At 42.4% G+C, this 12,268-nt stretch overlaps 1 protein-coding gene across 1 annotated transcript in view; it reads right to left on the reverse strand.

The window, feature by feature from the left end:
• Positions 1 to 1,018: 1,018 nt before the first annotated feature.
• The window catches only part of LOC311116320 (CDK5 regulatory subunit-associated protein 2-like), a gene marked incomplete at both ends in the record, with an annotated part of 36,375 nt that continues 25,125 nt past the window's right edge, over positions 1,019 to 12,268 (reverse strand). The window contains 5 exons of the mRNA XM_084191415.1: positions 1,019 to 1,030; positions 1,500 to 1,553; positions 6,515 to 6,671; positions 8,375 to 8,526; positions 8,657 to 8,780. Of these exons, the coding sequence (XP_084047541.1) occupies positions 1,019 to 1,030; positions 1,500 to 1,553; positions 6,515 to 6,671; positions 8,375 to 8,526; positions 8,657 to 8,780 (499 nt within the window). The remainder of the gene's footprint in view (positions 1,031 to 1,499; positions 1,554 to 6,514; positions 6,672 to 8,374; positions 8,527 to 8,656; positions 8,781 to 12,268) is intronic.

A 12,268-nucleotide genomic window follows, 5' to 3' on the forward strand; every position in this document is an offset into this window, starting at 1 on the left:
CAAACATAACGATGGTCATTATGGCCAAACAGTTCTATTTTTGTTTCATCAGACCAGAGGACATTTCTCCAAAAAGTACGATCTTTGTCCTCATGTGCAGTTGCAAACCGTTGTCTGGCTTTTTTATGGCGGTTTTGGAGCAGTGGCTTCTTCCTTGCTGAGCGGCCTTTCAGGTTATGTCGATATAGGACTCGTTTTACTGTGGATATAGATACTTTTGTACCTGTTTCCTCCAGCATCTTCACAAGGTCCTTTGCTGTTGTTCTGGGATTGATTTGCATTTTTCGCACCAAAGTACGTTCATCTCTAGGAGACAGAAGGTAAGTCCTTCCTGAGCGGTATGACGGCTGCGTGGTCCCATGGTGTTTATACTTGCGTACTATTGTTTGTACAGATGAACGTGGTACCTTCAGGCATTTGGAAATTGCACCCAAGGATGAACCAGACTTTTTCTGAGGCCTTGGCTGATTTCTTTTCATTTTCCCATGATGTCAAGCAAAGAGGCACTGAGTTTGAAGGTAGGCCTTGAAATACATCCACAGGTACACCTCCAATTGACTCAAATGATGTCAATTAGTGGTTGAAAAACGAGTTTTAATGACTCCAACCTAAGTGTATGTAAACTTCCGACTTCAACTGTAACTGTTGATTACCAAAATAACAAGTGACAATGATCAACCAAACACTCTTGATCAAACCGACAGGTATACAGTATGGATACACTACACTGTACTGCAGCTTTATTTCAATTGTAGGCCTGTGAGGTGTAGAGTGACACTTTTTTACATTTTAAATAAAGTTGGATTTCATTTCACTTGACACACTGTACCTATTCTATTTCTATGATCTAGCTCCACTCCAGTCAACACACACTCATAAGCCTGTTATGCTGTTATTTGTGTAATGTGAGAACCCCTCCTCTCAGAATATGACTGATGAGAATGTGTGCGGTCTGTTCATAAATACATCTTCACATCATTTGTTTACCACAGACTAAAATAACCCAGGTCCCCTCCCTTCAGGCCGACAGCTCCCAACACAATACACAGGGATTAACAGCCATAGAGACATCAACACAGACTGATCTAGGAACGCTTTATTACTCAGTTCTAGCAGCTGTTATTAACTGAGAACGTATGTGGTTATCTTCTAACAATGGGTACTTTACTTTCAATGAATTCAATGAACAGCAAAGAAACCAAAATACTTTAGTGGGTTATTTGATTTTCATGTACTTTTCTTTAGATGGTGACTACATATTCTGTAGTGCATGATGTTAACTTACTCTGTGTGACTGTCTGTCTGCTATGTGTTTGTTATCCAATAGAGGGCATGCTCTCACCAACAGAGTGGGATCTGGCTAAAGTGGGTAGTGACACTCAACAGTAGTACCTAACACCTCAAAGTGCAGACTCTTTTTTTAACTTAATAAAGAACTCAAAGCTGCAATATTAAGCAATATTAAGTACGTTTCTGTGTTCACTTCAGGATGCACTCACCTGCATCTCCTGCTCAATGCGCAGTCTCTCCCTGCCAAGCTCCTCCTGGTAGAACTGTAGGAGAAACAGCTGGGTTAGAAAATTAGGTTTGTGTGTGTGTTGTGTTTGAGTGATGGTGATATCTGTCCGACAGAGGGTAATATCTCCTTCTCAGTAAAGAAGTACAACAGCTGTAGTGATGATCAGATCCTTCAGAGAGTAGCGGAGTACACAGTGTTCTGTTGACATTCTTCCAGCAACATGCAACACTACCCCTCCCTGCCTCCTACCACAACAACACAACTTAACACATCACACAACACAACAGACAGATTGAACAGAACCAGCTGCATGGGTTACAGTAGACAAAGTGGCTTGCGAAAGTATTCACCCCCCTTGGCATTTTTCCTAGTTTGCTGCCTTACAACCTGGAATTAAAATATATTTTTTGGAGATTTGTATCATTTGATTTACACAACATGCCTACCACTTTGAAGATGCAAAATATTTTTTGGTGTGAAACAAACAAGAAATAAGATTTTCAAAAACAGAAAACTTGAGCGTGCATAACTATTCACCCCCCCCAAAGTCAATACATTGTAGAGCCACCTTTTGCAGCAATTACAGCTGCAAGTCTCTTGGGGTATGTCTCTATACTCTGGGCTCCCGAGTGGCGCAGTGGTCTAAGGCACTGCATCTCAGTGCTTGAGGCATCACTACAGACCCCCTGGTTCGATTTCAGGCTGTATCACAACCGGCCGTGATTGGGAGTCCCATAGGGCGGCGCACAATTGGCCCAGCGTCGTCTGGGTTTGGCCGGTGTAGGCCGTCATTGTAAATAAGAATTTGTTCTTAACTGACTTGCCTAGTTAAATAAAGGTTTAAAAAAAGCTTGGCACATCTAGCCACTGGGATTTTTGCCCATTCTTCAAGGCAAAACTGCTCCAGGTCCTTCAAGTTGGATGGGTTCCGCTGGTGTACAGCAATCTTTAAGTCATACCACAGATTCTGAATTGGATTGAGGTCTGGGCTTTGACTAGGCCATTCCAAGACATTTAAATGTTTCCCCTTAAACCACTCAAGTGTTGCTTTAGCAGTATGCTTAGGATCATTGTCCTGCTGGAAGGTGAACATCCGTCCCAGTCTCAAATCTCTGGAAGACTGAAACAGGTTTCCCTCAAGAATTTCCCTGTATTTAGCACCATCCATCATTCCTTCAATTCTGACCAGTTTCCCAGTCCCTGCCGATGAAAAACATCCTCACAGCATGATGCTGCCACCACCATGCTGCACTGTGGGGATGATGTTCTCGGGGTGATGAGAGGTGTTGGGTTTGTGCCAGACATAGCGTTTTCCTTGATGGCCAAAAAGCTCAATTTTAGTCTCATCTGACCAGAGTACCTTCTTCCATTTGTTTGGGGAGTCTCCCACATGCCTTTTGGCGAACACCAAATGTGTTTGCTTATTTTATTCTTTAAGTAATGGCTTTTTTTCTGGCCACTCTTCCGTAAAGCCCAGCTCTGTGGAGTGTACGGCTTAAAGTGGTCCTATGGACAGATACTCCAATCTCCGCTGTGGAGCTTTGCAGCTCCTTCAGGGTTATCTTTGGTGTCTTTGTTGCCTCTCTGATTAATACCCTCCTTGCCTGGTCCGTGAGTTTTTGTGGGCAGCCCTCTCTTGGCAGGTTTGTTGTGGTGCCATATTCTTTCCATTTTTTAATAATGGATTCAATGGTGCTCCGTGGGATGTTCAAAGTTTCTGATATTTTTTTATAACCCAACCCTGATCTGTACTTCTCCACAACTTTGTCCCTGACCTGTTTGGAGAGCTCCTTGGTCTTCATGGTGCCGCTTGCTTGTTTGTGCCCCTTGCTTAGTGGTGTTGCAGACTCTGGAGCCTTTCAGAACAGGTGTATAGATACTGAGATCATGTGACAGATCATGTAACACTTTGATTGCACACAGGTGGACTTTATTTAACTACAGTGGGGAAAAAAAGTATTTAGTCAGCCACCAATTGTTCAAGTTCTCCCACTTTTTATCATAGGTACACGTCAACTATGACAGACAAAATGAGAATTATTTTCCCAGAAAATCACATTGTAGGATTTTTAATGAATTTATTTGCAAATTATGGTGGAAAATAAGTATTTGGTCAATAACAAAAGTTTCTCAATACTTTGTTATATACCCTTTGTTGGCAATGACACAGGTCAAACGTTTTCTGTAAGTCTTCACAAGGTTTTCACACACTGTTGCTGGTATTTTGGCCCATTCCTCCATGCAGATCTCCTCTAGAGCAGTGATGTTTTGGGGCTGTCGCTGGGCAACACAGACTTTCAACTCCCTCCAAAGATTTTCTATGGGGTTGAGATTTGGAGACTGGCTAGGCCACTCCAGGACCTTGAAATGCTTCTTACGAAGCCACTCCTTCGTTGCCCGGGCGGTGTGTTTGGGATCATTGTCATGCTGAAAGACCAAGCCACATTTCATCTTCAATGCCATTGCTGATGGAAGGAGGTTTTCACTCAAAATCTCACGATACATGGCCCCATTCATTCTTTCCTTTACATGGATCAGTCGTCCTGGTCCCTTTGCAGAAAAACAGCCCCAAAGCATGATGTTTCCACCCCCATGCTTCACAGTAGGTATGGTGTTCTTTGGATGCAACTCAGCATTCGTTGTCCTCCAAACACGACGAGTTGAGTTTTTACCAAAAAGTTCTATTTTGGTTTCATCTGACCATATGACATTCTCCCAATCCTCTTCTGGATCATCCAAATGCAATCTAGCAAACTTCAGACGGGCCTGGACATGTACTGGCTTAAGCAGGGGGACACGTCTGGCACTGCAGGATTTAAGTCCCTGGCAGCATAGTGTGTTACTGATGGTAGGCTTTGTTACTTTGGTCCCAGCTCTCTGCAGGTCATTCACTAGGTCCCCCCGTGTGGTTCTGGGATTTTTGCTCACCGTTCTTGTGATCATTTTGACCCCACGGGGTGAGATCTTGCGTGGAGCCCCAGATCGAGGGAGATTATCAGTGGTCTTGTATGTCTTCCATTTCCTAATAATTGCTCCCACAGTTGATGTCTTCAAACCAAGCTGCTTACCTATTGCAGATTCAGTCTTCCCAGGCTGGTGCAGGTCTACAATTTTGTTTTTGGTGTCCTTTGACAGCTCTTTGGTCTTGGCCATAGTGGAGTTTGGAGTGTGACTGTTTGAGGTTGTGGACAGGTGTCTTTTATACTGATAACAAGTTCAAACAGGTGCCATTAATACAGGTAACGAGTGGAGGACAGAGGAGCCTCTTAAAGAAGAAGTTACAGGTCTGTGAGAGCCAGAAATCTTGCTTGTTTGTAGGTGACCAAATACTTATTTTCCACCATAATTTGCAAATAAATTCATTAAAAATCCTACAATGTGATCTTCTGGATTTTTTTTCTTCTCAATTTGTCTGTCATAGTTGACGTGTACCTATGATGAAAATTACAGGCCTCTCTCATCTTTTTAAGTGGGAGAACTTGCCCAATTGGTGGCTGACTAAATACTTTTTTCCCCCACTGTAATTATGTGACTTCTGAAAGTAATTGGTTGCACCAGATCTTATTTATGGGCTTCATAGCAAAGGGGGTGAATACATATGCACACACCACTTTTCCGTTATTTATTTTTGAGATTTTTTTTTAATAAGTTATTTTTTTCATTTCACTTCACAAATGTAGACTATTTTGTGTATGTCCATTACATGACATCCAAATACAAATCAATTTAAATTACAGGTTGTAATGCAACAAAATAGGAAAAACGCCAAGGGGGATGAATACGTTTGCAAGGCACTGTAAAAATGAAATTAATTGATTCTGAAGTAGATTAAAGCATTACATTTTACTTCGCCATCTTATGACAACTTAATTGACAACGGAATATGGATGTCCGACTCCTAAATCAAGACATTGTTCGATTTTGACAACTGATAGGATATTGAAAAATATTTTTATTGGGTAAATACCTTCAGTAACCTTTAGTGGACTGACATGGGCTTGAACACACAAATAGGCGTGTCTATGTGCTTTTTGACAGGGGTGTTTATTAGTGTGTTGCACTGTGTTGCACTGTGTTGCACTGTGTTAGCTATAACACAGCAAAACAGGTGTGTTTCCACATAATAGACAGATGTGTTTGAGTGTGTGGGGACGGGGGAGATATGACGAAGAGGAGGTGAGGTATGGGAGAAGAATGGGTATGGATAATTTTTGTTGTTGTTTTTTTTACTTCAATTTATTCAGGGGATCCCAACTGAGAACAGGGTCTCATTCACAATGGTGCCCTGAGTACAAACATTTTCATAATCAAGAAAAAGGAACATTCCAAATAAAAAACAATAATACAATTTCAACAAATAAACCATTACAATCAATCGAAACAACTGCAATCCTCAATTAATTAATTAAACACCAGAGTTATAAACTGCCCTAGTGGCACCAGGGAATCAAGATGAAAGGTTATTCCAACAATTGGGGGCAATAAAATTAAAGGAGGTCAGTGGCAACCCGTCATTCTGCCCCACGTGTTTTGAGCCCCACCTGTTTAGCTAAAAAAATGAATAAAATAACAATAATAATATTGGCCTGTTTTTCATGTTATTATGGCATTCATTTGTGTCATTTTGCAAACAATAAACAACAGATTTATGTAGGCCCTAACAGTTTATGGGCAACGTTTGTCACCAGTATAGTGCAATTAATGTATTGTTTAGTGTTTTGTAGTGGCTTTGCTGGCATGCATCTAAAAAAATTGGTTGAGTTTGCCCAACCAGGATTAACATGCTAAAATCGCCACTGGTGAGGTATCCCAGAAACCATGTGTATGAAGCGATGAAGCTATGCACCTGTTATTATAGGTCTGTACACACTACAGGAACTCAATCAGTCAAATACAGACAATACATAAAATAACACAATCAATCATTGAACCACAATCAATCAATCATTGCAGACCCGACACAGGCAATTTTCACATAATGGGGATGGTACGTACCTCTGCATCGCTCTCTTTCTGCAGCAGGGATGAGGAGAGGTCCTCTACCTGTCCCTCCAGCTCTCCCACCCTCAGTGTCAGGACACTCTTCTGTTGACTCAGCTCAGTGATCATAGCCTCCTTACAGCGCAGAGCACTGGTCAGCTCCCCGATCACCCTACAGAAGGGGGAGGAGAGAGGGGTCAGTGCCATAGACACAGTGGGCTAAGTTTGACTTCCTCAATTAGTGTGAAGGTGTGTATTGAAACTTTTAGGTCACTGGTTCAAATCTGGCTCGAATGACGATGTACAGTTGAAGTCGGAAGTTTATATACACCTTAGCCAAATACATTTAAACTCAGTTTTTCACAATTCCTGACATTTAATTCCCTGTCTTAGGTCAGTTAGGATCACCACTTTATTTTAAGAATGTGAAATGTCAGAATAATAGTAGAGAGAATTATTTATTTCAGCTTTTATTTATTTCATCACTTTCCCAGTGGGTCGGAAGTTTACATACACTCAATTAGTATTTGGTAGCATTGCCTTTAAATTGTTTAACTTGGGTCAAACGTTTCGGGTAGCTTTCCACAAGCTAAGTTGGTTGAATTTTGGCCCATTCCTCCTGACAGAGCTGATGTAACTGAGTCAGGTTTGTAGGCCTCCTTGCTCGCACACGCTTTTTCAGTTCTGCCAACACATTTTCTATAGGATTGAGGTCAGGGCTTTGTGATGGCCACTCCAATACCTTGACTTTGTTGTCCTTAAGCCATTTTGCCACAACTTTGGAAGTATGGTTGGGGTCATTGTCCATTTGGAAGACCCATTTGCGACCAAGCTTTAACTTCCTGACTGATGTCTTGAGATGTTGCTTCAATATATCCACATAATTTTCCTTCTTCATGATGCCATCTATTTTGTGAAGTGCACCAGGCCCTCCTGCAGCAAAGCACCCCCACAGCATGATGCTGCCACCCCCGTGCTTCACGGTTTGGATGGTGTTCTTCGGCTTGCAAGCTGCACCCTTTTTCCTACAAACATAACGATGGTCATTATGGCCAAACAGTTCTATTTTTGTTTCATCAGACCAGAGGACAGTTTGCAGTTGCAAACCGTAGTCTGGCTTTTTTATGGCGGTTTTGGAGCAGTGGCGTCTTCCTTGCTGAGCGGCCTTTCAGGTTATGTCGATATAGGGCTCGTTTTACTGTGGATATAGATACTTTTGTACCCGTTTCCTTCAGCATCTTCATGCTCCGGGATTGATTTGCAGTACGTTCATCTCTAGGAGACAGAACGCGTCTCCTTCCTGAGCGGTATGACGGCTGCGTTGTCCCATGGTGTTTATACTTGCATACTATTGTTTGTACAGATGAACGTGGTACTTTCAGGCGTTTGGAAATTGCTCCCAAGGATGAACTAGACTTGTGGAGGTCTGCAATTTTTTTTCTGAGGTCTTGGTTGATTTCTTTGGATTTTCCTATGATGTCAAGCAAAGAGGGACTGAGTTTGAAGGTAGGCCTTGAAATACATCCACAGGTACATCTCCAATTGACTCAAATGATGTCAATTAGCCTATCAGAAGCTTCTAAAGCCATGACATCATTTCTGGAATTTTCCAAGCTGTTTAAAGGCACAGTCAACTTAGTGTATGTAAACTTCTGACCCACTGGAATTGTGATACAGTGAATTATAAGTGAAATAATCTGTCTGTAAATAATTGTTGGAAAAATTACTTGTGTCATGCACAAAGTAGATGTCCTAACCGACTTGCCAAAATTATAGTTTGTTAAAAATAAATTTGTGGAGTGGTTGAAAAAATAGTTTTAATGACTCCAACCTAAGTGTATGTTAACTTCCGACTTCAACTGTATGTGTGTTTACCTGTCTCTATAGGTGTGTGATGCGGGGTGGTGAGACTGGGTCTGGAGATTCTCCTCCTCTTGGCTGTCCTCCATATCCTCCAAGAGGGGCTGGGAGCTCGACCCAGCCAGGGAGGCCATCCTCTCAGCCTCACTTTGCGCTAGCTGGGCCTCCTGGAGGAAACACATGAAAAGGTCTGGGTGTCCGTCTGTCTATTTAAAGCTGATCTAATAATCAAACAACTAATTTCATCTCAACAAAGAACACAACCATTGTTCGAACAGTTTAATTATGTGTGTGTACCTCCTGCAGGAGTTGTATCTTGGTCTCCAGCAACTCCTGCATGTGGTCGATCTCCTGCTGTCTCTCCTCACATCGTCTCTGCAGCTCTGCCTCATTGTGACTGGACAGGCTCTCTGCTGTCGTCCTATTAGAAGAGAGGAAAAAAGAGGGGGGATTGTGATTGGTCAGGCTGTCTTCTGTTGTCCTATCACAGAAATGAAACAAGAGGCAACATCTATCAATAACTACCAACAGTCATCCACTGTGCACGTGCACATACACTGGTGTTGCTTGTTATTGCGCCATCGGTGCTGGGCAGACCAGTGGCGTCAGACCTTTAGGTTTGTAGTACAGTCAGGTCAGGACTAAGACAGGATATGAAGTCATATGAATTATCCCTGCTATAGCTCATGGGATACCCTAAACCTCCAAGCTACGCATAGAGACCAGTCACACACCCAAGGTGTAAACTTTTATTGAGTTAACTTTTAGTTCTGTGAGAGCGCCACAAAAACTTCACGCAGACCAAGGCTGGAATTTGGTCGAACTTGCCATAGCTATCATTATCAACTATTATCATCTCTCACAGTCTCACGTCAGAATTGGACGTTCATCCATGTTTCTCAAACGTCAAATTTCAAAGTTCTTCCAAACGTCAAATTTCAAAGTGTTTAAGGTTAAGTTTAGGCATAAACTCTAAATTGTTAAGGTTAGGGTTAGGTTTAGGGATTAACTTAAGGGTAGGCATTAACTCAGAATGGTTCAGGTAAGGGTTAAGGTTTGGGATAGGCTTAAAACAAAAATCTCTAAAACAACTTTCTATCACTGGATTTCAACATGCATCCTTTAGCACCAGTGGCAGATGCCTACACCCATCTGCCATCCCCTTCCACAATGCCCTAGCAAAACCAAAACCTACTTGAAGGCAACAGCGCTCACTGTTGCCCCTAGTTGCCGGTTTCCATGTCATCTCCCGACGTCCTCAGATATGGATGGACGTCGAATACTGACTTATATCATGGGTGACCTGGATGATCATTATGCAGAGTCTTTGTTTACAAATTACTGCCCCCACACACACACACACATACACACACACAAATTTGGGTCATACTTGCGAACATAAGCAATGGTAAATGGGTTCTTCCAGCTCAAAATGCATATCAGACAATTAAAATGGTTGATTTACTTGCATGTGACAGAACGCTAAATTGTAGCTTGTCCCATCAGATAACATGGCACACGTTAGCTCTATGCTAACTTCAATAGGTGGCACTGATCATATCCTGGCACAAGTGCATCAGCAAATTAAAATCGTTGAAGTAGTTGGACATGTTCATGGATGGAAGCGTCCTTAACATACTGTACCTAAGTCCAACAGCACATTCTGATCAACAAAGCAACTATCACTTGTATTTGACTGACTGATAAAATTGCTCTCTGTGTAAAGTGCCTAGTCCATGTAATCGTCACAGATTGTGGCAAGGGTTCGAATCCCACCTTGAAATGTTGATTTACATGTATTGTGTAATAGTGTGTTGAAAAAGGACGCCAACAGCTTGAAAACTAAGATTATTCATGAATTTAACGAGCTACCCCTATCTTCAGCCTTGCACACAAACACTGCTATTACCTAATAATCATATTGCATAGGCACCAGCTACAATTCTGTCACATGCAAGTAAATCAACTTTTTTCATTGGCTGATATACATTTTGAGCTGGAGAACCCATTTAACTTTAAATGGTTGCTTCTGTTCGCAAGCATGGCCCCACTGTATTCTGAACACTGGAAGCATCTACTGTGCCTTCGGAAAGTATTCAGACCCCTTGACTTTTTCCACATTTTGTTACGTTACAGCCTTATTCTAAAATTGATTAAATAAAACATTTTCCTCAGCAATCTACACACAATACCCCATAACGACAAAGCGAACACAGGTTTTTAGAAATGTTTGCAAATATAATACAAATAAAAAACAGAAATACCTTATTTATATAAGTATTCAGACCCTTTGCTACGAGACTCGAAATTGAGCTCAGATGCATCCTGTTTCCATTGAATAAGATAACGTAACAAAATGTGGAAAAAGTCAAAAGGTCTGAATACTTTCCGAATGCACTGTACATCTGAGTCTACCTGGTGGTAGTAGTAGTGTCTGTGTGTGTATGTGTATGTCTTTCAGTATCTGTTTCACTGAGTCACTCAACGACGCCATCCCAGAATTCATGCTGTGGATCCCAAAATGGCACACGCCATCCCGTCTGCTCTGTACGTATGTTCTATTCCTCCTGTCCTCTCGTCCTCTGCACTCCTCTGTTTTTAACTCGGACCATCTGACTATCGCAGACGGCAGCTCAGATAACTAGGATTATTTTGAACCAGACTGTGTAATTGTACTGTCTGTCAGCATCGAGTGGCTGATACTGCTGGGCAGTCTAACTTGTGGCCATTAGGATAAGCTTTGGCCTTGGAACTAAACTAGATATTTATATTATGACAATGAACTAAACACACACTCCCCCACACACAGGAATACACTCACAGCACACACACACACACACACACACACACACACACACGCACACACGCACACACACACACAAACATAAGTGCTTTTACGTTGCCAAAAGGTCCTTGCATGAAGGCCCTCGCATACACTACACTTGACATACAGTCCAGTCCGTCATTGCATGTGTCCTCGGCCTCTTACCCAGACTGAAACTAACATCAAAACATCAAACTCAGAACAATAGTGCTCTGCCCAGCTCTTGATGACGCCATGTGGGGTAATAATGACTCAGCTGATCTGATTTCCATATTATTACAGTAATGTAATGTTGATTAGCTGCCATGTGAGCAGTAAGGCAGGGGGAACACAATGTACCCATCACACCAGCTGTGGAACTGGCAGTGATTAGGAGCTAGCATGCTGAAGGGTCCCCTCCATCAGAAACATATTTACTGCTGAGACCAACACACGCCACCTCTGATCATCAATCTTTCTCAGGCTATGGACTCTAGGCTGGAGGCTAGGGGTGGGGGAGTTGAGGGCACAAGCCAGCAAAGTGGACCTTTAATCTCATAGCAATCTGATGAATACACAGAATATGTCCATCAAATTGATTCCCCTTTTTAAATTCTAAGCCTAGCGGCAACAGCAGGGGTTGGGGCTGGAGGGGGTTAGGGTTGACATGCCAGGTATTGCCTTTCATATCCCTGTCTGCACGCCAAGATATCAGTGTTGCCCTTTTGGAGCTGGAAAGTGTGCGATCCAATTGGTTTGGACACCAGGAGTGAATGTGTGTGCGTGAGTATGTGTGCACCGTGTGCGAGTGTGCGTGCAGTATGTGCAATGTGCGTATGAACATGTGTGTGTACACGCTCCTGTGCGTGTGTGTCCTGTCCTCTCTCACCCCACCAGCTGTGGAAACATGATCTGAGGTGTTATCTCTAAACATTAGATTGTACGCTGTGAGGACTCCCTACTGATCACTGGTTTATGCCTCCAGTTTTAGTCTGCTATAGGCTTGTTAGCCAGCTATAACACCATCTTAGTGAGAAACAGCCTTGTTAAGTCCCATCAAACAAAGACAAACACTCACCAGGGTGTTTAACCCTTCCGTAATCACT

Source organism: Coregonus lavaretus (genome assembly GCF_964263955.1).
Source record: "Coregonus lavaretus genome assembly, contig: HAP1_SCAFFOLD_1067, whole genome shotgun sequence".
NCBI lineage: Eukaryota > Metazoa > Chordata > Actinopteri > Salmoniformes > Salmonidae > Coregonus > Coregonus lavaretus.